General features: G+C 54.7%; 1 protein-coding gene across 2 annotated transcripts in view; it reads right to left on the reverse strand.

Annotated features, from left to right (window-relative positions):
- Window positions 1-169: 169 nt before the first annotated feature.
- PDPK1 (3-phosphoinositide dependent protein kinase 1) overlaps window positions 170-24739 on the reverse strand; it is an 80680-nt gene continuing 56110 nt past the window's right edge. For both annotated transcript variants that reach the window (XM_032327581.1, XM_032327582.1), the window contains exons 7-14: window positions 23968-24043; window positions 19991-20059; window positions 19690-19786; window positions 18506-18679; window positions 15320-15537; window positions 7166-7223; window positions 6134-6286; window positions 170-5878 (exon numbers count right to left, since the gene is read on the reverse strand). In XM_032327581.1, the coding sequence (XP_032183472.1) occupies window positions 5762-5878; window positions 6134-6286; window positions 7166-7223; window positions 15320-15537; window positions 18506-18679; window positions 19690-19786; window positions 19991-20059; window positions 23968-24043 (962 nt within the window). In that variant the 3' untranslated portion in view covers window positions 170-5761. The remainder of the gene's footprint in view (window positions 5879-6133; window positions 6287-7165; window positions 7224-15319; window positions 15538-18505; window positions 18680-19689; window positions 19787-19990; window positions 20060-23967; window positions 24044-24739) is intronic.

Consider the following 24739-nt stretch of genomic DNA (forward strand, 5'->3'; position numbering starts at 1 on the left):
CCGGCCGAGCCCCCTTCCGGCCGGAGCCGGGCGTCGGGCTCGAAGGGCTCGCCAGCCTCCGCCCCGCGGGCTTGCGCCGCGCAGACGCTGGGTTCCGGGCCCGGAATGCAGGTGGCCACTGTGCCCGACCCGCGCCCCCGGTCAAAGAAGAGTTACGCCAGCGACCGTCTACACTCTACATGCTTTTTTATTACAAGACTACCGAGCATACGTGGAAAATTCATCATCCAGTAACTACATCTAAAGCACAAATATTTGAAAAAAAGAGAAGAAACAGATTCATTAAATTATATGATTAAATCATTGACCAAATAGAAAATTTATATAATAAAGCCAGAAAAAAAGTTGTAAAATATAGTTTACAATAATTATTCACATTCAAGGCTGTACATCAATACATACAACAACGTGGCCCCGAACATGAATTCAATCCAAATAATTCATATATTAGATTTTAAATAACACAGACTGAACTAGAGGCCAACAATAGCCAGCAAATAACCTTATATAAGAATAAAAATACAAAAGTGTATATCCTAATATCATTGCATTATTTGTTTTCATGTTTTAAATTTTTGCTTTGCCTGTACATCACAGTTACAGCTACAGACCAGGTAGAGAATTTTACACATGTTCTGACTGCCACCAACCTGAAAGACAGCTACCATACTATTGATTCATCCTATTTTGTGTAAAGGAACAGCTACAGCAGCTCTAAATACTGCAAAAATTTATTTTTGTCAACGTCCAATCAAACTTCTGATAAGGATAGAGGCTTTTCACCAGCAAAATGACCCCTATCCCTAAGTCATTCTGCCAGACGGGTTGGGACTAGGGTGCATCACACACTAAGAAAAGGTCTGCCTTTGTAAAAAGTTCTCTGCACGGGAAGTTTGGTGCTTCTTCATACTGAAGAAGTGGGTTCTGGGGAAAACAGGTACACATGCAGGCCGGTTCAGCTGTCTGTCACAGCTGTCTTGAGCCACAGAGAAAATGGCTCTTCGCTGCAACAGCTCCTTCCCCAAACCAGTTTTCCACAGGCAGTCTGATTTGCAACTCCGCAACCCGGGCCAGCAGCCTGCACCCCTCAGACGCTCTGGAAGGGACTCCTGCCCTGATTTAAGGCACTTGCCATATAGGCTGCCTAAGAGGGAAGGGCCACACCCACCTGAGTCACCGTCAGCTCATGTGAGCTTTGGATGAAAAGAAAGGATGTGGAAAGACGTACATGGCGACATCTCTAAGAACAGTACCTTCATCGTATTCTGGGAAGTGGCTGCAGCCTCTGCATCTGGGGAGTGAGCACCCTCAGTCTGTGCATCGGACAGGGGGGCGGGGGACCCGAGGTGTCAGGGGAGGGCAGAAGTCCAATTCTGCACAATCCAGCCACAATCTCTGGCAGACTTGAGATGCTGCGTACGGCACCTGAAGAAATCTCTCATGCACCTCTCCCCTCGCAATTAGTGGACCCCAAACTACAGAGGAGAAATTAGGAATGAAACCAAACTGGGTGGCCTGGGTTTGAAGCCAGCCAGCCAACCTGCAACACCGCGAGGGCAGACAGGGAAGGAGTCCCGAAAGCCACGAGGGTCAGGGCCACCACCCTCTACTGGAGGAGGCCTGACTGCTGTGCTGGAATGAACTGCTGAGACCTCCGTACTGAGCGCCTCCCCTTGAGCAGCACGCCTCCCCTTGAGCAGCACGGGGCCAACAGCCTTCCTTCCGGGAAACTCAGCTGCCTCTGTGGTCTCTTCCTCAAGCAGAGGGTTTGCTCTTCTAAGGATTCCAAATGGCCCAGTGTATTTTTCGAATATGCAAACTTAATGACAAATCACCCACTAAGTGTGTGGCAAGGTCAGTTCAGCATTTGTGTATCTCTGCTGCCTGTGCAGATGCAGATTCAGTACCATTGTGCACACGAAGCACAAGCTTCGGAAAATCCCAGCAAGCGCCTGAAAGCCACGGCAGCAGGGACGGGAAGGTGCTAACATGCAAGCATAACCAGATTGTCAATGAAAATAAGGAAACGACTTTCGGAAGAATCTGTCACAAACGGACTGCAAGAAATGATATCATTTTAGCATTGTGGGGGGAGAAAAAAAAGAGCAGTCTTACTAGGACATCCTTGGGAACACACACTTTACCAGAGACGGATTTGTTCCAAATGAGGAGGTTGTGTACTAGAACTCTGAGCTTCCAGGCCTCAGGTCAAGACGCAGCAAGAGAGACTAACACCACCTTGAAAACAAACACTTTGTGACCCAAAAACACTCCCTCTAGAAACGGGGGGTGGGCCGGTGGGGGGGCATTGGAGTCAAAATCAAAGATTTATGAGGACATTCACCACAGCATTATGTAAATAGTGAAAACCCAGAGACCACCTAAATGTTTTGTAACAGGAAAATGGTCAGAGAAGTGATGGTAAAATTTATAACCATTAAGCTCTACAATCACTAAAAACAATGTTTTTAATCATTGTTTGTGATGTGGAGAAATGCCCAAGATAAACGATCGAGTGAAACAAGCTAGATGCAGAGCAGCATGTGCTTCATGTTCCCAGTTCAGTTGAAAAAGCAAACACACGTGTGTGCATGGAGGGGGGGTGGTCTCTCCTGGGTGGTAAGCCTACAGGCTGTGCTCTCGGAAAACAAATGTTTGAAGGAAGTACAGAACCACCTGGAGCCCCTGGGCTGGCACATGGCCCTGGTGAGTCTGTGCCACGGGGCTGCCTCCTGCGATGCCCACAGGCCTTGGTCACAAATACCACAGACGGCTGCAGTGCCTGGAGAAGGCGCGGGTCCTGCCAACCCTGGTGCAAGCATGAGGCGTCTCCCGCAAAGCGGGTGTGTAACGCGCTCTCCTGAGAGCCAAGATCAGAGCAGCAGGACAGCACAGGGCCATGTGCCCCAGGTGGGGCCTTGTGCAGCCCCTGGGGCCACCTGATACCACAACCCAGTGGCTATACTCCTGCTCAGGTCCTCAGAAAGAGGGAAGGAAACAGTCCCTCCCAAACCTGGCTTCCTGGAGTTCCCAGAGAGGGGTGATGCGCAGTGGGCCCCCTGAGCCTGTGGAGGCCACAGGCCAGCCCCCTGCCCTATGCCTGGCGAGGCCACATGGTGTGGGACCGGCCCTGCTTGCCGGCTATGCGGTTTGGCACTGAACCTTCTCCTTGCCCTCACTGACACACGGCTCCTGGATCTAGTCAACAGCAGGGCACTTTCTCAGCGTGGCTAAATCATCTGTACTTTCACATACAACTGTGTACACACTCGACCGACAGCCATGCCCATGTCTTAGAAGGCAAGGCACCTGCACGCCAGGGCGGGAGCTCTGAGGACGAGCTGCAAATGACAAAAGCTGACACGGACAAGCACAGGGCAGGGAAAGAACATGTATGTGCCTTTAAAAAGGGGGGAGGGGCCCAAGGCTCTGAGTGAGAGGAGAAAGGTGGCATAAGGAAAAGGGCTCAGCTGTCACTGGCTCAGGTAAGGGCAGTCACTTCAACTCTGTCAGCTGCAAGCTAAACCCTGAACCCCTCATTCTCTAGTTTCGGAGGTTATGATGGAGCTGGTGGGTGAAGCCCAGGAGGTAGTGGCACCACCCAGGGGAAGGCGGCAGCGGACACCCGTTCCCCCCCACCCCCGCCAGAGCAGCCTGGCTGAATGCTCTTATTCAAGCCAAATGCCAGCTCCACTGGTCTCTGTAGCCAGACCCACGGAAGCATGCGGTGCAGCAGCAGCCCCCAACTCTCTGAACAGCCCACCCACAGACGTGGGGGCTCTGAGAAAGGCAAATGATCAACATGGGGAGAAAGCTGGAAATTATGTTCCTGAAGGCCCGGCAGACTTACTTTTTTGAAAAGCAGGTGAACACAAAAGCGAAGAGGAGGAAGAGGGGAGCTTGACTTACGACCCTGGCCCAGGGCAGGCATGCCCTCAACAGCCTGGCATCCGTCCTGGCGCGGGCACACATGCACACGCACCCTTGCTCGTGCACAGCTCTCACACAGCAATGCACAAGACTCAGGCCCCGGATGGAGGCCGCTGGCGCCCTGGCCCACCTCTGCTCCCATCCAGCCCCCACACGGCCCAGCAGGGACACCTCCGCAGCCATGCTTCCCTCCCAGGCTAACAAGGGTCACTCTTCTCACTAAACCCGTTTGAGAAAGACATCTTTTGTCTAAATCTGGACCACTCTTCAACACAGGGTGTTGGATGCTTTGAGACAGGAGATGGGGGCAGAGTTGTCAGGGGGAATCTTTTGTGTGCGAACCTTGTGCTGGTGCCTTCATGAAAGTTAAAGGGAACTACGAAGTTGTTCATCTCCTGGAGACAGACAGACATGTCTGTGAGTGGCCTGCAGGCTGTGGACCGCCCTCACGGGACAACCTGGGCAGGGAGAGGAACTCTGAGCCCCACTAGACCCACCGGCTTTCTCTGTCGAGGAGGCAGCAGCAAAGAAATCAAAGGACCGGTAAATCGTGGACCCCCTGTGGTATGTGCACATACCGCATGAACTGCCTCTGAAGAGGGAAAGGCAGGCCAGCTAAAAGCACAGGGGTGAGCAGGCTGGGCGCTCGGACCCCACTGTGGTGTTCCTATCCTTGTGCAGGGAGACCAACGCTTTCATCCCGGCAAGGCCCACATCTTGCTGGAGATAAATGACCTGGCAGCAGGAGAAGGCTTTCAGACTTTCACTGTGGATATGTGAATGTGCTGGGAGTCAGGCTACAAAAACGTTCCCTCACCATGAAAGGGGTGTGTGTCACAGCTGGGCGACCACTGATGCCCAGAGCCCCTCAGCCCTAGCAAACCGCTCCAAGGGCCTACACGTTCCACCCTCTGACCAAACTCTCAGGGGGAGTTCATCAGGCAGCACTCCTCCACGTGGGGGACACTGGGCCCAGTCTGCCCTGCTGCGCAGGCCTTCCACGGAGCGGGACACAGCCCTCCCTATCTCCTGGCACGAGTGGGTGCCCACCTCTGACTATGCTCTTTCCGGACCCGTGCCTCCTTCTAGCTCCACAGGGCCAACCCCGCGCAGAGGGACGTTCAATCCGAATAGCCTGCCGGCACCCTCCGACCTCAGCAGCAGCCCCATCGCGCACCCCGACAGCCCGCTCCATGTCTCCCCACCTGGAGCCTGCCCAACGAGCACAAGGCATGGAGCACTCGCAGCCAGAGTGATACAAGAAGGCCAGCAGGGGCCCTGGCGGGGCACAGGGGCATCAAGTAGGGACACAAGAAAAAGAGCACACGGACCAAAGCCAAGAACCCCCCTGCCCTGCAGAGATCGAAGCCGCCCTGGCAGAGGCGCACGCGGCTCCCTGCCGACGGGTTCTGTGATAACTGAGGGGCAGGAAGAGCCCAGACACACATCCCATCCCCTCGGCCACAGGAGGACCGGCCAGTGGGTGACCAGGGCGTGTGGCGCAGAGCTGGTGACTTGAGTCTGTTCCACTCGCCCGGGTGGGAGTCAGGTGGACGTGCACAGCGCCGGGTCCCCCCGGCAGGGAGAGCCTGGGGAGCCTTCACAGAGCACAGAGAGCAAGCAAAGCGACCCTGAATTCCTTTTCGTTATTGGTTTTGTTCTTTGTGTGGTTGGGTATTTTTTTCTTCTTTTCTTTTAAATAAAAAAGCTGCAAGGTTCCGCCGTCTGCGTCCCCGTTGAGATGGCTGGCAGGTGGTCTGGAAGCGTCCCAGAGGGTGGCGAGCCGCGCTGGGGCACGTGTCCTGGCAGCAAGAGCAGCAGTTGCGGCCTGTCACTGCACGGCGGCATCCGGGTGGCTCTGGTATCTGTGTCTCCACACCTCCTGGATCTTTTTGCACCATTTGTGAGCATTCCCACTCGGGTCCATCAGGTAATACGTCCTGTTCGGCTGCGGAGACAGAGAGCGTGTGACGTCGCAAGGGGGTCCCACTAAGAGCAGCACCCCACTGCGGCCGCCACAGGGACCTCAGAAGGCACGTGAGCGTGTGGATTTCCCCTGCCATAAGTGCAGACTTCACACGTGCACACAAGGACCCCCAGCTCCCTTGGGTCAGCCCCCTCCTGATGAACAGGCACAGGGGCCCCGGGACACGACGAAAGGGGCAGACAGCCCCCATGCAGAGCACGGCCTGCACAAACTCACCGTGTGCACGAAGAAGGTTTTAAAATTCTTGGCCTCTGGTCGGAGCTCTTGTGACCACGGAATTTCCCCTTTCAGGACTTTGTTGACAGGATCCACATAATACAAGTGGGGCCCTTCTGTAAGCAGTAACTGTCGTCGTCGTGCAAACAAGCCCTGATGCAAAAGGAAAAGGCCCTGCTCATCAGGGCTCAGAAGTGGGGGCAGGCGGCACCTACCACAGCCTTGGAGACCGGGCCATCACAGCAGCCTGGGCTGCCGGGACTGGCGCCAGCCCCCCACCCTCTCCCTGGGACCTGGCCTTCCCTCCCGGCCATGGCCCTGGCCTCTCAGGTCAGAGAGGGGCAGGCAGAACGTAGCGCCCAGCCTGCCTGGCCTTCGTGGGCTGGATCCCAACAGCCCCACTTGGGCGTGTCTCCCTCCCTTGTCACACAGGGGAGTGGCAGCGCCAGCAGACAAACCCAAGCCTGCTCCACCGAGCCTGCCGGGGAGACTCAGGGCACCCCTCGTGCCCTCTGCACCATGGGCAGGGGTGGGTGGGGTGGGGGAACGCATGCTCCCTACTGCCGGTGCCGCACAAGGCCGGTGTGTGCAGCATGGCCAGGAATGGAATGGAGGCCTGGAAACTGAATTCAGAAAGGCCCGCGTTGGCAGAGTGAGAGCGTTTGTGGAGCCTGAAATTTCCGACACAATTAATCCATTTAATTAATCCAGAAAACAAACAAATAACAATTTTCAAAAACAATTCTAATGCAGTAAGACACAATTTGATAGGATTATCAAAACCCTGGTTCCAAGCCAGAAACAAGAGGCTGTACTTCTATTTTACCACAGCCTTCCTGTGTGGTTTCAAACAGCTTCCCCTGAGTGGCTCAAGTCTTCCTGAGCCGCCCAATCTAGAAATGATCTTTCGAGAAAGGGAACCAAGACCAAGGATGCACATGCAGCAAGGGTCAGCCCGCGGTGGGGGGCCAGACCCTGACGCGGCTGAGGCGAGACAGACACTCGGGGAGGTGCGGCAGGAATCAGACTTACCTTTCGCTTATCTACGGGACCCATCTTTAGTATTAAGTTATTTTCTACAAACTGATGCCTATAAAAAGAAGAAAACAAGAGTGAGACTCGCAAGTCAGGGTCAGAACTCTCCACACTCCTCCACTCAAACCAAACTTCCAGAGGGCATCTGTGACCCTCTCCCAAACCTCTCCAGTCACAGCCCCAACTTGCTCCAGGAACTCGGGGGCCCCCACTGTCACAGCCCACGTGGGCACCCACCGCTTAGAGCCTTCGGTCGGGGTGCAGACCGGCACTGACACACGCCAGCACCGCCGCCTGCTGCCACCTCTGGCTTGGCAGCGCCTACCTGGTAGCAGGAAAGGAGCGGCAAGGTGACACTGTCCTTCCTCATCTGAACACAGCTGGAGTGCACATGGAGCCCCAGACAGGCTGCAGGCTGCTGAGAGTCAGCCTCAGGACACACTGTCAGCCACGCGCTACCTCCCCGAGCAGGGCCCCCCAGTCCGATGCTCAGAAATCACTAAGCAGCTGGGAATCACAGATCCAGAAAGACCTCGGCCGGGCTCGGTTTAAGAACCCCTTCTCCGGTGTTTCTACTACAGTCACAGAGCACGCCCACTCAAATACGGTAGGAGCTGGGAGAGCTGGGAGGAGAAATCGAGGAACACAATTTCGACTTACTGTGCATCGTGAGCAAATACTTTACACTTGGGCTCTTAGCTGGATCAAAGACGTTACTTAATGTCTGCAGGTTCTTGCTTTTGGTTAAAGTGAGCCGTGACCAGTTTATGTTCTCACTCTACTGAAATTCCTTATCTGAGGATCTACTGTAGAACACAATACTGTATTTGCAAAGGCGTAAGACAACTGTCACCTCAGTGACACTTTTAGCACTTTAGTATCTGAGCGCACCCACACAGGACCCAATGTGTGCAAGACGACCGGCCAGGCTGGCGGAACTGTGTCCCCACAACCGGCTCACCTGGCCCCGCAGTCTGCCCACGCCAAACCAAGCAGACCCATGGTGGCTCCAGACCTCACGGAGGCCACGTCCCCAGGGATCCAGCCTGCATGTGAGGGGCCCCAGCTGCATATGGATTTTGAAAACTGGAAAGAATTTTAACGAAAAAAGTGCTGTATGAGGATAAGTACAGTACTTCACTCTTAGAGGTATTTAAAAACCTAACCAACAAACAGAACCAAGACTTGAAGCAGAGGAAGATAATTCAGAGGATTTTTGGAAAGCAGATGTAATGATCCACAGCACAGAGAAAGGTCACACAGAAAGCCTCTGCTGGCCAAGAGACCCTCCTGCATGAGCCCTGGACATATGGTGAGGCCCGCAGGCTACCGCAAGGGGAAGACGTGGATTTAGCTGTACTAGGTGTGGGTGGCAAGGCCCGGGGCGCTAGGTGGATGGAGCCATGGTGCCAGGGAAGCCGGACAGAGGCACGGAAAGAAGTGGCCTCCTGGCGTCTCCGCAGCTTCATGTGGTCTGACACGAGACACCAAATAAAATATTAACTCGAACAAGAGATTCTGGTTTTCCCTGAGCTTAAGAAACCGGGGAAGATCTTTCTCGAAGACAGCCAATGCTGAGTCCAGCTCACTGGCAGCCCCAAAGCAGTCCAATCCCTGGCCAGCGCAGAGCTGGGGGGACGGGGCGGGGAGTCCCTCTCTAAGCAGCAGTCAGGACCATGGGAGGACAAGAGGGCCACGGTGAACCAGAGTGCAGGCTGGAGAGGTCTCGAGCAAGCATGGCCCACAGGGTCAAGGCTGCTCTGCAGAGCACACACAGAACAAAAGGAAAGGCTTAAAGCTTCAAAAAAAAAGGGAACAAAGGATACAAACTACAAATTCCCCAAAGAGGGAGTGACCAGAAGATTTTCAATGGCTCTAAGTAAACAAAACTGAGCTAGCTGCCCTTCCCACATGCCCTACTGGGGCGCCCGGGTGTGTGTGAACGCCGGCTCAGCACGGGCGCCTGTGGTCCTGAACCTGAAGCTCGCTTAAAAGCAATTTGGAGGGGCACCTGGGGGGCTCAGTGGGTTAAGCCTCTGCCTTCGGCTCAGGTCATGGTCTCAGGGTCCTGTGATCGAGCCCCACATTGGGCTCTCTGCTCAGAAGGGAGCCGAGCCTGCTTCCCCCTCTCTCTGCCTGCCTCTGCCTACTTGTGATCTCTGTCAAATAAATAAAATCTTAAAATAAATAAATAAATAAATAAAAAGCAATTTGGAAATGATGTGTGGAGACACAATACCACTCCTAGCCACCTACCCTCAGAAAGTAAAGAAAAATGAAGATTACAAGCACCAATGTCCTCGACGGTATTACAGTGACACCGACACCACTGCAATGGCTCAGCAACAGAACACTCTGGCACTGCAGGGAAGCAGGTAAGCCCCTTCCTCGTCCCTGCTGGGAGGACCCCACCGATAGACCCCAGCCCGACCGTGTGCGCCAGCACGCTCCCAGGCCGGGCTCCTGACTGGGTCCAGCAGCTGTGGTGAAAGGACCACGAGGCAGGACACGGAGAGGCTCAGAAGTTGCCATTATCAGCACACACACAATGGGATCGCGAGGGTGCACTCACCAATCAGCTTACAACAGGCTGCTTGTGAGCTACCTTGAAAAGTTTAAGTACTTTTAAAGCAATCATTCTGAAATTTTTACTTCAAAAAGTCATCTTCTACTCCCCTGAAAGTGCACTCCCTGAGCCCTGCATGAGGCGCCTTTTCCTCGTTGGCAAGCGGTAGATGCTGTCTGTAGACTCGCAGCCGAAACCATATCAGTCAGAGACTCTCAGAGCGTGGTCAGCAGGCAGGTCCCCACAGCCCTGCTGCACACACAGGTGACACTCACCACTGGCTCTGTGCCCATGTCCACGTGGGCTTGCTCACTGTCATTTTGCAAGGGGGGGCCGGTGTCGAGATACTCCTTCTTCCTGATGGTAAAGCCTGGGTTCTATCCTCTTCAGCCTATCCCTTCTGGAACTCCAAGGCCCCAAGAAGATCATTCTGAGCCTGAGACCACAAGCAAGTTTGAGCCACTGTAAGGCAGTCGCTGCCAGGGAAGCAGAGCAAGCCTGCCAGAACCCTGAGGTGGCCCTTCTGACCACCTCAGGAAGGCTCTCCACACTGGGCTTTGATACAGGTGACAGAGGGACAAGTGACTATGACCAGTCTGCCCTAAATGCGAGCTCTGGGGACCCGTGTACACCCTCAAACTTGATGGGAGATCCCAAAGAGATTTCCTTTATTGTGACTAACGTTGATGTTTATGTGGAAGAAATTAAAATGGAGACATTTTCAAATATACGTTTAACTCATTAAAAACCAAAAATAAAACCATCATATATTAACATAAGTGATATTTTTATTCAAGAGTCACTTTTTCCCAAAACAAAGATAATTCATGGGAAGCAGGACCCCGCTGTACATTTTGCAAATCTTAGCATCTGACTTTGGAAAAGACAGCTGGGCTCCTGTTGGCCTTGGCCTTCAGTGGGCTGCGCCCCGCTGGGCAGGCTGGAGCACATGGAGGACTCAGCCTCATCTAGGCAAGGAGCTGGACAGGAGGGGGCGCCTTTAAAAGCCTTTTTGGACACCTATGGGCGTTCTTCTCTAAAAAAGCACCCAAACTCTACCAGCGAAGTTCCTTCAAGGTCTGCTGCCACCTGGAGTGGGGAGTGGCCGATGGCACTGTCACACTCAGACACTGGACTCCTTGGCCTACCTGGCACTCTGAACAACTCTGCCCCTAGCACCCACCTGGAAAACGGTAGTTTGCTGAGTCCCAGAAATTGTCCCAAAACTGGTAAATTACCCCCTACGATATCAATCAACTCACTGCCGTCACTACCTCTCTCCCCAACAGTCTAAGTCCTGGGAAGATATCAGACTCACAGTGACAGATGAAGTTTCCCAAAATCCTAATTTCAATCTCATCTCTGTTAACCAATACTGGCAGTTGTCTTAAAGTGATGGGCTCATTCCACTCCTTTTCCAGAAAAAACGGCCCCAGAGCCAAGTCTGAATAACAACAGCATGCCAGTAGAACAGCAGTGACAGTGGTCTTCCACACGGGGAGAGGCTGGCCGGGCTCCCAACGCCAGGGCTCTGCTTCAGAGAACTCGCACGGCATGGGTGCTCCTGGCACACTTCCCGTTCTACTCAGACCGCTAACAAAACCAGGGATTTGACGACGACTCCTAAGTGAATCCACTTTCCATTCTTCCTGTGCGTGCGTGCGTGCATGCATGGGGACCCCAGGTGCTCGAGCACTGACCTGCCCCCACGGCTCCTGCAGCACAGGTGCACAGGTCAACAACACATCTGTTCCAGAACAAGCAGGAGAGTTCCAGGGAGCACTCAGGGAAGACCCTACACCCGAGGCAGTGCACACAGCGGACACTGTCTTCTTCGTGCAACTCTGATGGAAAACCTGACTGCACTGCAGGACACACAACCTTCCCAGACAAGAAGATCACTCCACTGGGTGCTGGACAAGTTGGGATGGTGCGTGCTGAAAGCATTCTGGGAAACTCTCTAGCTGATGAACTTGCCCTTGTGGGTGTTTTGGAAGATCAACTCAAAGGAGAGATGATGGGTCTGCAACACGGGAACTTGTTTCTTCGGAAGCTCAAACTGCGGGGGATAGAGGTGACTCTCTGACGCCAACTCCAGGCCTGGGCTGGTAACTGCAGGCCCCCAGTGGGAGGGAGGTGGCTCAGATGTCAAGTGTCTTCCGGTTCACTAACTGAGGTCCTACCGTCCTACCAGCGCTGTGGCTGTGGTCTCCAGCCCAGCAGGCGGTCTCACGTGTGACCGGGGACCGGGGGGGACTACACGAGTCTGAGCGCGGTGTGGCTGCAAGGGCATATCATCTGGATTCTGTTAGATTTCACTATTTCAGGGCTGAACACTTGGCACTCATCCCAGCAGCTGCCATGGATGGACTTTGGGAGAACATGGGGACTCAAGAGTGGCTGTGTGGAGGGGACTGAATGTGACAGGCATTTCTGCCCGGGAACTGAACCCAGAAATGGGAACAGATGATAAGAGTAAGAACTGGAAGGGAGCACGAATGATGGCGGCTGAAAGTGCCTACGACATCATTAAGCTAAAAGGACACACCAACCAGACCACTGGCTTCGGTCTGGCTGATCTCACCGAACCCCTGCTGCAAATATAGCCAGGATCCGTCCGGGAACACGATGGGGAAGGGAACACATGGCACTGAGAAGGAAGTCTTCCTGAACCTTCCGTGCGCCGAATGCTCCAGGATTAACCAGTGTGATCAACCGGAAGCTGCATAAGGAGGCTTCTCAGCTCAAGAAACGTGCAGACACCTTGCAGGACATCCAGAAAGACCTAAAGGCTTGTGACCTCTGGCTTCTAGGCTGTAGAGATTCCACACCACCGTGTGATGACCCGTGACCTCCCAGTTTTTGCCCCTGTGCACCGACCACGGTTCACTGTCCTCCTCCGTGTGACTCCAGGCTCTCAGACCCGATGCCCGCATGTGGTTCAGTGCTTGCAGCGTGAGCAGCACCTGGACATTTCTCCACCCATCAGGAAAAATCACAACTGGCCAGATGGATGCCAACTCACTCCTGGCGTCTGCAGCCGCCTCTGTAACCTGGAGAGCTGCTGTGCCAGGACCCATGGCAGTGCTGGGACCCCCTGCCCCCCGACAGTCGCCAGGCAGGCACTCCGCCATGCCAACGGCCCAACACCCCTTGGCCCCCCAGCTGTCAAGTGCACTCTCCCAGCCAGGACATTGCAGCTTCTCTGGAAGACGCCCCGGCGGCTTCTGAAGTTTGGCTTTGCAAGAACTCCTCACGCGTACACTGACAACGAGCCTTTCCTTTATCACTCAAACCCTGAACTATGGGCCTCCAGCACTGCAGCTCCACCAGCACTGGGACCAGACGCAAAACCACTGTGTTCCGACACATGGATGGAAGGCGCGGACATCCACGCATCTGACTGGAAGAGAGCCCTGGCGTGCTGTAGCTCCGCAGCTCAGTTCCGCCCAGCATCTCTGGAGCGGTCCCCCCATTCCCCCCACCCCATGCATCACAGAGCATGGTGACAGCCCTTGGTATGGGCACGGCTGCTGTGGGCTGAAAATCACATCTCTCTGAGCCAATGTTCCCTACTTACATATGAAAAATGTTATGAATGTCCTTTTGTTTTAGAATGTATCATTAAAACCTACAATAACATTTTCAGATAAAATTTAGAAATGTTTTTCAGAAATCTTCAAATTTTATTGCAAAACAAGTCAGCCAAGTGCCCTGAAGTCCTGTTGTGTGTCAGGATCTCAACGCAAGGATTTACGGGATGCCACTGAGTCAGTGATTATGGCAGGCATAACTGAAGACAGCTACTAAGAGCTCTGCAGGAACACCGAAGCCTCAAAAAATGTCTAAACCTGCACATATTTATACTGTAAACCTGAAACCGACTCCTACGGAAGATTCAAAAACGACAAAGCACACAGTCCAGCAGCCGCCAAAGCAACGACATCACGGTCCAGTGTGCAGCCTCTGAAGACAGGCACTGCACACTTGGAGAGATCGGGGGGAGAACGCAAGGATCCTCTTAATGCTGTGACACAGTTACCACCATGCCCCCTGGGCTGTGCACTGAGAGCCACTGTCGTAAGAAAGAAGTGCCTGACAGGCCGTCCCGGCCAAGTAAGAGATTGCGCAACCTTCGGCCATCAGCAGCCCAGAGACCCTCAACCTGGAGGGAAGGGAAGAGCTGAACAAAGGGAGGGAAGGCACAGGTCCTGCCCGGAAGCAAGGATGCAGGGCCTTGGGGAAGGCCCTAGGCCCACAAGCCGTCAGAGGAGTGAGCCCACGGCTGCATCAGAGAGGGTCCTTCTGAGGCACCCCAGCACGCGTGGGCCTGGGAAGCGTGGTGCACAGACCTGCCTGGAGTGTGCAGCCAGGTGGTGCCCACACCATCCAGACCAAAGCCCCTTCCTCCCACACCGACACTCCTAAGCAACACCGCTTGAGGAAGGGTAAACTCCCGACAAGGGCAGGTCATTCCACCAGGCTGACATCTAGCTGCACTTTTTCCAGAGACAGTAATTTCTAACGGTCTACACTCCTAGTTCATTACCCACTGCTTCTGCTCTGCACCCTGCCTCCCCCTCTTATCCCTCCAGGCTCATCTAGCCCAGCCCTCCAACCAGCCCACCTTCTCTCTCCAACCCCATGCCTACCCCAACACACCTCCCCGCTCATCCCTGCGCAAGACTCCCCTCTGCCAAAGTGAAAGGCCAAACTGTAAAAAAAGTGAAGAAAGTGTCTTCTCACCATGACCAAAATGGAAAACAGAAAATAAAAACATGGACGCGTTTGACTTCGTAAGAATTTACAACTTCTATACAAAAGTACACAAAAAAACCTGAAGGGATAAAGTGAAGAAAAATGTTTGTGAAACATGTAACAAAAACGTTCCTCATGTCCACGGCTCCCAGAGTCAATTCCAGAAAGACAGAAAATGTACAGGAAGAAAAATAGTCGAAAACCACGAGTACCTTGAAAGACAAACAACACGCCCAATGACATTTCCCTCAACCAGAACACAGATGCACATTCCCATGACCCATTTTTAGACCATCAGGTTGCGCACGGGAGTCAAGAGAGCTGGGAGCTGGGGGTTCCCCAGCACTGTGGCCACAGGGCACCGCATTCATGGGCTCCCCCTCACTCCACCCACCAACCCAGGGCTCCCCGTTACAACACCCAGGCAAGTGGGAAAACCGATGAGAAAAGGACAATCTGTGACAGTAAACCCTGCAATGTCCCACACGCCTCACCCAGGGGCAGCGGTCATTTGGCTGGTGGTAAATCCGCATCAGAAGTCAGATGCTGGCAGGGCCAGGCTCATGCAGCCCCAAGGGTAGCAGCCCCGAGGGTCTCAAACCACTCATCCCCAGGATCAACACCTCCAAACCCCCAATTCCAGCTGGACCCTTTGAGGGTCCTTGTTTCTGGAGCATTAATAGCAAGGGAGGTGCGAGCCAGTGCAGGGCCCTGGCAGGCAGTGGAGACGGAGGCAGGCGCACCATGCTCTCGGTCTCCGGCCAGTTGGCTCCGCACGCCCCTCCGCTGTCCTAAATGGAGCACTGCTCATGTCCGTGAATTCTTACCAAGGGTTTCCACTGGCCTGCTTCTCCAGTAGTAACCTCTTCTCATCTTCAGAGAACTCTAAGTCCAGTTCAAAAGAATTAGTGTCCAGGTCATGGATATACTGCTCGATGTTGCTGCCCGCCGTGTGTGGCAGGCCTGCATCCGCGGTGGACAGGGAGTGGGAGGATGACGACGAGGACACCTGCATGCAGCCAAACTGGCTCAGGAGGTTGTCGTACTGCACAGAGAAGAGGAAGAATGAGACCCACGTGCCACTTCCCCTGGGCCCCCAAACCAGATCCAGCAAGCCCACACCGTGGAGGTCCTGAGGCCCCGTGGCCGCGGACTCCTCCTGCACTGGAGGGCAGGCCCCTGACCTGAGGCGGGACTAGATGCTACCAGTTCTGGTCGCCCTCCCGATGGGCTGAGTCCCAGTCCTCAGCCCCAGGAAGAGGAGACTCAGGGCCTGGGGCCCGCTGACCTCTGCAAGCCCCTGCCACCCCAACCAGGGGAAGGAAGAGGAGGGATGGGTGGCCTCCTGGGTACAGAGGCACCATCCTGTGAGCTCAGGAGCCCTCCTCCTTGACGCTGTGGTTCAGTGTTTCTAAGTCTGTGGTTGTCACTCTATATCCCAATTTGACTGACTGCATTCAATTAAAAAAGTATATATCCCTTTTAACTATGGCAAGTATTAAACTTGATACAGAGTTGTGTGCTCTTCTGGAAAAGACTACAAACCGGTGGTGACAGAAAAATGGACTTCCTCATAGATGTGGCAAACAAGTGATGCCTGTGCACGCAGATACCCCTGGGGCCGGCGAGAGGGCCAGGGAGCCCCCAGCAGAGACCTAAGGAGGAGCGCTCGCCCTTGACGGCCTGCTCCGCGCAGCTGCAGGCCCCACGCCTGAACCCCACTGCTGCTAAATATGAGGGAAAAGAAGCCACCAGCAATCGCTGAGACCAGAGTCCGTGTGTCCTCCCAAGACCCCTGTGCCTCCACAAAGGCCTGGGCTGCCTCCCTTGAAGGTGGGCCCCAGACAGAGCATCCCTGCCCCAGCACTGCAGACCATGCTCCCACCCTCCCTACTCAATGCCGGGAGCGGTCTTCTCCCTAGTGCTCGCACAGCACAGACAGTAGGTTCAGCCCCATCTCCTGGCTGGGACTGACCCTGGAGAGCCCCACGGCCTGTCATCTAGGTAAGGTTTTCTAGCACATTCTCTGCTTCTGCTCTGTGAGGACTCCCTGGGCCAAAGCCGCCTCTGTTCAACATCCCGAAATTTACAGAGGCTTCCATGAGCACCCGTGTTGCTGGGCGTGCACAGGAACCTCCCCACGCTGCTCCTGCATGGAGGTTCTCTCCCAGGGCTCCCCACCTGGCCCGCTCCCTCTGAGGCCAACTGCCAGCACCATCACCAGCCATGGCAGCAGATCAGGAACACACAAGAGAACTGAGTGCCTGTGCTCTCTGTTCACTGAGTGAACACCGTTCCCAGTTCCTTGCCCCCAGAGGGAGCCCCCTTCCTGCTGAAAAGGACCGCAGACTCTCTCGGAGCCTCACCGATGAGAACATGCCCCTGCGAGACTGTCAACGGCCACAGACCGGAAGCACCCCGTCCCGTGTGTAACACTTTCCCCGGGCTAGGCTCCCTGCACTGTCCACACGGAGAGCGTGGCACAGCGCGGGCTGTCTGAAAACCCACCAAGGCCTTCCAGCCCCGCAGCTTTGAAAGTTGAGGCTCTGCCCCACCAGAAGGAAGCCACTGACCAAGGGAGCTGGCTTTACGATGGCCACATCTGACACGGAGAAGCCAGGGCTCTTGGCGCAGCGGACGTGACGCGCCGGTGGGCAGACAGCCTGCCCAAGACTCTGACCCTGCGTGCACACGCGTGCACAGGCACATACAGCTCCACAAAGCCGAGCCTCCGGGCACTGAGCCCTGAGTCAATGACGGTGTGAGCGGCTGCTGCGGAGCCGGGGGATGCCCCTGCCCACCCACTCCGACCAGCCGAGGCCCAGGAGGACGGAGTCTTGAGGCAGGGTCCGCCGCAGTCCGCACACGCCAAGGCCACCGCGGTGGGGGAAGCAGACAGGGAGTGAGTGCAGATGGCTACCCACATCTAACCCCCTTCAAGTCTGGGCACAAAGGATGTTTTAGGACAACGAAAGGGTGATGTGTTGTTTACAACAGTAAGCAGGAGACAGAAGAAACTTGGTCCCTGGGAGAAGATATGAGCAATAACTCTGACTAAGCTCTGGACGACTTTGAGAGAAAATCTAAGCTCCCCAGTCAATTACTGCAGCACTCTACACACGGGAACTGGCTAGAATGAGCCATGATGACAGAAGCTACGCCAAGAGAACGAACTGCGGATGCTAAGACAAACACAGGATATCAGTTTTAAACATGAGGGCTCACGGTAGAGGATGAGGAGGGAGCACAGGACGGCCAAGGAGCCGGTCACGGGTGGTGTGAGGGAGGTGCGTGCCACTCGCTGGCCCCCTCTGCCCACTCCTGTGTCTTCACCTCCCCCATCAGGATGTTCAAACAATGAAGTATACTCAAGACCCCACCTTGACCAGACAAGCCAAAAGTGACCAGTGTCCAGCCTCAATGCCATGTCCCCCAGAAGTTCAAAACAGCAGCACCTTGGGCTTCTTGAACACGAGAAGCATTCCAGAATGTCTTCAGACACAGGATTACAAGGCACCACCCAAAAGCAGAAGACAGAAGCCCAAGGGGGACAGCATGGAGGGCTTTGCTCCCACGGGCTCCAGTCCTCTCAACCCAATAGCAGGCTCCTTCTGGGTGAAAACTAACTACAGGAAGTGCTCTCACTCCCTGGGCCTGGCAATCTGTGCTTGGGGCAGATGGGTAGTGGGTGCTTCCCTGGCTCCCTATTGGGGGGACTTGGCTGGGGGCGCACAGTGCTCAGCCACCAACAGGTCTGTGCCAGCCCCTCCAGCCATGCGTCCCACAGGCTGGGCTCCCAGGGCCCCAGCACAGACCCACTGCGCACCGAGGAATGACGGCACATGGCACCGTGGGGCTGTCCCCGACACACACATGCACGCACACCGAGACACACCCACGCATATACCCACCCCAGCACACACATAGTGTGCACACTCGCACACACACACCACACACTCACAGACGCACACGGCCACACTCGGGTGCGTGCGGGCACAGGCCAGTGGGCTCACGTTTCCATAGCAGTCCTCGTCGTCCTCTGACATGGCCGGCAGGTAGGCGGTGAGCTTCGGAGGCGTCTGATGCTGCAAGTTCTCCCACGTGATGGACTCGAAGAACGGATGAGCTCGCAGGGGGCCATAGCCTCCCATTTCCTCACAGCCTAATCGCTTGGTGGCATCTAAAACCTGAAACAGAAGCCAAACATGTGTCAGCGTCCGGACCAACTCTGACTAAAACATTCTCTGAGCACTCCTTTTCCTTCCGTGTCATCTCAGACACAGGAGGCCTGTGTCCTGTGGCCTGTTCCGCTCCATCCCACGGTGTGCTGGGGATGGCAGAGTCACCTTGGGGCCACACCTATTTCTCTCAAGCTCCTAGCCTTCCCCTCACAAAGGTGAAAATAACCCCAAATCTAATGAATAGCAGCAAGTGTTCCCTTAAAATACACAAATTAAAAATGCTACAACCAAGAAAAAAATGAACACACTGTCTTTAAGAACAAGGAGACAGAAGAGTCTGTCCGGACAGCGAGCTACCACAGACAGAACACAAATGCCGTGTGCTCCCACCCGTGCTTCACCTCAAAGTGAAGCTGTCCCCTCCCAGGTTCAGCTTTGTGCCCCTAAACCCACCGAGCGTCAGCACGCTGCCCACTGATGGGCCAGGCCAAGCCGGGACCGACCCTGTTCCCCAGGATGAAGGGAAAGTGAAGGGGGGTCCGGCAGTCACGCGCGGGGGAAGGGGCTCTGCGACTGCTCAGCACAGACCCACAAGGCTTTTCTGAGCACACGCCTGCCTTGTCCGTAGCACCCTGGTGACCCTTCAAACCCCCTGCCGCAGACGCTATGGCTGACGGCCAGAAATGTCACCGTGCAGGATTTACAGCCACCTGCACTGTGACATGCCCAGCCGCTCCAGCAACCAGTAACTTAAAATGCTCTGCGTGTTGACAGACAAGAGCGAAGCGACACAAAGACTTCCTGTCCTGCTAAGTCAAGAATCGGGCATCTGAAAACTGAAAAGGACTTACAGAGATGAGACAGAAGACACCAATCTACCCACACTCGCTATCAACCCGAAGACACTCTTTTGTTAAACACAGGTGCCTCCAGGAAAGCTGCTCTGACCACAAGTTCAGAGGGACTCAGCGTGTGTCTGTCCGATCAGCTTGCAGAAGAAAATTCAGGATATTTACCAAAAGTTTTTCCACAAGGTCTCTTGCCTTAGGGAAGAATTTTTCAGGGAAGTCATATTCCAACTTAATGATCTTCTGAAATATAAGATACTCATTTCTGTAAAACAAGAAAAGCCATCACTTTGACAGAGTGCACGAACCTCCCCAACACAGAGCTTTAACATTCCTGGCCCAGCAGTTGCCCTCTCTCCCTGCAGAAGCCCCTGAACCCTGGCCCAGCCCTGGCCCAGCTGCAGGGGCTGCCCCCTCCCATCTCTGTTGCATCTGCTGTGATGGGCTTGGGGGCGGTGGGTGGGCTTACCCTGCTCGAAAAGGCGGCAGTCCGGCCACAAGCTGGTATATTATACATCCGAGAGCCCAAAGGTCTGAACTTTAAGGGAGGGAAAAAAGGGAAAAGAATGACATTTGTAAAATGTCCGTGACAAGCACAGTTCACTTCTGACCACCCCGTTTTAGCCTCTGATCTACTTCTGTCCTTTAAAACCAGGTCAAGGGCGCCTGGGTGGCTCAGTGGGTTAAGCCGCTGCCTTCGGCTCAGGTCATGATCTCAGGGTCCTGGGATCGAGTCCCGCATCGGGTTCTCTGCTCCGCGGGGAGCCTGCTTCCTCCTCTCTCTCTCTCTCTCTGCCTGCCTCTCTGCCTACTTGTGATCTCTCTGTGTCAAATGAATAAATAAAATCTTTAAAATAAAAAAAAATAAAACCAGGTCAATGTGAGGCTGGGAAGCTGCTTGGGGTCCTTCTGGAGGGGGCCCCCTGAGGACCTGGATTCTGAGGATCCCAGGCACGGAAGGCACCCTGGGGCCAGGCCGTGCAGCCATTCCCACAGACACACCACTGCCCGTGGGGGCACCCAGCTTCCTCACAGGGCCCGTGTGGACCTGAAGAGGCAGCAGAGGTCACTCCTGACTAAAGAAACACAGACAGTGACAGAGAAGCCTTCTTCCAGCACGGGGAGGCGGGTAGCGGTACTGGTGAGGGGGCCTTGGCACTCGCTGCAGGTGGGTAGGGCGAGGAACCAACTTCATCCTCTCATATCTCCAGCGTTTCTCCGCTGAGGGAAGGAGGGGCCGAAGGAGACAAGCCATATGGGTGCACAAAGCAAGCTTTAACTCTATCCCTTCTTGAACTTGTGAAAATCCCTACTCCTCCTTTATAAACACTTTAATTCCACATTTTACAAGAAACAGTTCTAAACTTCCCTAAGTTGCTTCCAGAACCAGCTGCCAGGGACCCTGGAGGGGGCACTCTCCTCACCCGTGATGCCGCCACTCCCTTCCCACCCCACCCTGCTCTCGTGCCCCTCGGCGCCCCTCGACGCCCTCTCAGAGCTCGCGGCTGACACTGACCTTGCCTATCTGGTTTCCTCAGGACGTCTTTCATTCTATCCCCAGCTCAGCACTACAAAGGCATTGAGACACAACTCCTCCCGCACCATCAGCTGCCTCCCTCAAGCCCCCAGTGTGCGAGGACACAACCAGCTTCTGGAAAAGGACACAGCCTGGACCTCAGGAGGTAAGACCGTAGGGCACAGGTGGAAGGACCCAGCCAGCTGCAGTGCCGAAGGACACGTGACACAGGTTAGAACATAAAACAGATCAGAAATCTGAGCCATGACATACAAGTGGAGTGAGGGGCACTTAAAAAACAAATCTACATTCTACCTAATAACTAGTTTTATACTCGGTTTTCTCTACTGTCTAGTTAAAACAGTGAGCCACACAAAACAGACACCAACAGAAAAGCCTTGGCCCTTGGGAGTGGCAGCGGCTGGAGACTAGGCGGCAGGCTATGGTGGGGCGGCGGTCTCCAGAAAACAGGACTGTCGGCACAGCCAGGCCCTGGGCTCCGCTCGCCGTGTGCATTATCTCAGTGTCTACCACCAGCAGCTCTCCTACCATTTAAGATGGTTTGTTAATACAGTAAACCCTGAAGAGGGAAGCTGGTGTAACATTTCTAGAAAGGATTTTTTTAAAAAATTATTTATTTGACAGAAATCACAAGTAGGCAGAGAGGCAGGCAGAGAGAGAGGAGAAGCAGGCTCCCCATTGAGCAGAGAGCCTGATGCAGAACTCGATCCCAGGACCCTGAGACCATGACCTAAGCCGAAGGCAGAGGCTTAACCCACTGAGCCACCCAGGCGCCCCCCAAGGATTTTTTAAATGCTAACTTAGACCAAGTCATTCCTCTTCCTGCAATCCAAGCAGAGAACCGTGAGGCAGCCCCAGCAGACTCGGGACAGGCAGGGGTGCCCTTCCATGTTGGGGCCTGGCATGTGTTGCACGTGGCAGTCAAGGCAGATTGTGCCACGGAAAGGAAAAGCACCTGGGTGCCAACAGTTAAGGAAGAGCTCAAGGAACTACAGTAAATCCACATGCTGGAAGGGCACAGGTGTCACAGATGTCTACACATGACCTAAGGGACACGGAGAGATGCTGGTGCCATAACCCCAGGGAACAGGCTCAAGCTGAAGAGTCACATGAACCTGCAGAAGCACGCACGCAGCTGGAAAGACAGGCCAGTCACTATCTGGCGTCCATGAGCAGGCGGGAGACGCCGAGTGTTTCTTGCTCTTTTACCTTCCATGTTTTCTAAGCGTTCTTTATAAAACACAGGTGTCACTTTTAGAATTAGAAAAGAAATCTTAACTATATTTGAATAAATATCATGACTTAAAACATTTAAAAGTGTAAGAAGATACGCAATGAGGTCTCCCTCACAGAACTATCCCCACAGGCCCCCTGAAGGCCACTGTCCCCACTGCTGGTGCACCCACCCAAGAGAATTTCAATGACGGACAAGTCAATGTGGGGTAGACATTCTCTTTCCAGTTTTCACACAGAAGGCGGTGGCCACTGTGTCTTCCTAGCTCACCCAGTAGAGCCCCCATTGATGCTGCAGGGCTGCTTTATGCTAAAAACCCCAAATCGAGGGAAAGCTAGCCCTTAGGCAGCCATGAGATATGCTTCAAGAATCTGGGCCACAGCACCCACCACCCAGAGGAGGGTTTCCCAGCCTTGGCTCTACGGACCCCTGGGGCCAATTCACTCCTGCTGTGGAGGCGCATCTGCTTCTCACCACACCGAGCAGGGTCCCCGCTTCCACCTGCTCGTCAGTAACAGCACTTCCCGTCCCACCCCTGCCAAGTGGTGACAGCAGAAGCATCCAGACAGGGCCAAATGTGCCCCGGCTGAGAAGCCCTGCCCTACAACTACGTCTGGCCCGTGGTAAGAGTTCCGAATCTGTTGAGTATTACGAATAAAAAACAAAAACAAAGAACCCAGAGACCGCTAAGTGGCCCAGCCACCTTCATAGGCTCCCTATGGCTCCACCCCCCGGAGAGTCGTTAAAAAGCGGTCACGCTCAGCAACAGAGCCACCCCAGAACCACTCAGTCCTCTGCTGCCTCTGGCAGGGCTCCATCTCTCAGGGCAGCGGGTCCTTGCAGCTGGTCAGTTGCAAGGTGTCAAAGTGTCAGTACAGGACACTGACCATGCAGCCCTCGGGCAGCCCAAGGGAGCCCCCACCCCATGCCCCAGCAGCAAAGAGCCAGGGGAAGCTCCAGCCACAGAACCTGTCATCCGAGACAGCTCTCCACACTGAGACCCCAGACTCTACTGCCCCCTCTCTGTCCTCCGCCTGCTTGGGCCCATGCAAGGCCGCTCTCCCAACGTCTCCCTGCTCCTAGCCATCAGCTGCCCCACCTCCTTCTCCCACGCTGTCCTGCTGACTCTTCACTCTCCAGACCTCTTTCTGTGAGCAGAACCTCACCTATGCACCTCTCAAGACTCAGGCCCTCAACCCAGGCCCACTCCAGTTCTAAGGACTGGGTAGGGAGAGCTTGCACTGGCTGGGCCCTGGCAGTGAAACCAGCTCCAACCCTCCCACACGGGCTGCTTTCCCGGCCTGTCCCCACACTCCGAGGAGGCCAGTTTGCTCGAGCTGACCTGCCACCTGCCAGCGCCAGGGAGCACCAGCCCGAGGCAGCGCTCAGGATCCCGGGGCTCAGGGGAATGGCAATGACCACAGACCTCCTGGCCACATGTCTCCCCCACTGTATAGTTGCTCCTAAAGGAACAAGATAAAATCTCACAGCATCAAGCCGCAGTAGCCCCAGGAAGCAGAACACAGAACAACAGAGCAGCACACAGGTTATCCGAGAAAGATACCGACAAAGGTCGCAAGAGGCACTCTCGTAACTGTTAACTGTGCATGAAAAACAGACGTAACAGCTACTGTGGAGAACAGAAAATAGTCTGGATCAAGTGAAAGCAAGTTACCTTTTACAGGCCGACTTCTCGGTGAGCAGCTCTGGAGACACATACTGGGCTGTTCCTACAAACGAGTTGGCCCTGGCTGATGAGAAGAGGAGAAAGGAAGGACAGTCACACACTGAGACAAGCATTCCGCAGCGCTGCACCAAGGGCACTCACCCACCGGGACTCCCGGCTCGTTGGCAGGACTGTAGCTCTTAGGCACAGCACGAGTCCCCTGGAATCGGACTGTACACTCCCAAGCCCCTCCCCGGTCCAGGGCCCTCCCCTCAAACCCCCTTTCTTGGGGCTCTCTCCTCCAAGAGCTGGCTCAAAGGTCAACCACTCTGTGACACCAGCCCTGACAACCAGGGCAGTCCCTCCAGGCCACCCCGCCGCGCAGACACACCAGAGAGGCGTTCGCCCAGCCTCCCGTTACCTGGGAGCATCTTGAAGACAGGTGGCCAGTCTGTCTGGTTCACTATTGCACCTGTGGTGCCTAAAACAGCCCCAGACACACAGCAGGCACAGATGGGACACGTGCAGATGTGGGAACAGACCTGACTCCCTGAAGGCTACGCATCCCTAACAGAGCCCACGGAGGTTAGGGGCGATGAGGGGAGTGAGACCCAGGAGCTCCAGCCAGGAAACCTTCTCCACACCCGCCGCTTCCAGTAGAAGAGGAGAACACCAGGGCTGGGGAACATGAGGTCTGCTAAGCTCGACCTACAGACCCCCAGGGTCAGTGACAGCAGGAGCCTCCAGACCTGTCCGACACACAACAGATGACGCAAACACC

The sequence above is a fragment of the Mustela erminea genome, chromosome 20 (assembly GCF_009829155.1).
Source record: "Mustela erminea isolate mMusErm1 chromosome 20, mMusErm1.Pri, whole genome shotgun sequence".
Classification (NCBI taxonomy): domain Eukaryota; kingdom Metazoa; phylum Chordata; class Mammalia; order Carnivora; family Mustelidae; genus Mustela; species Mustela erminea.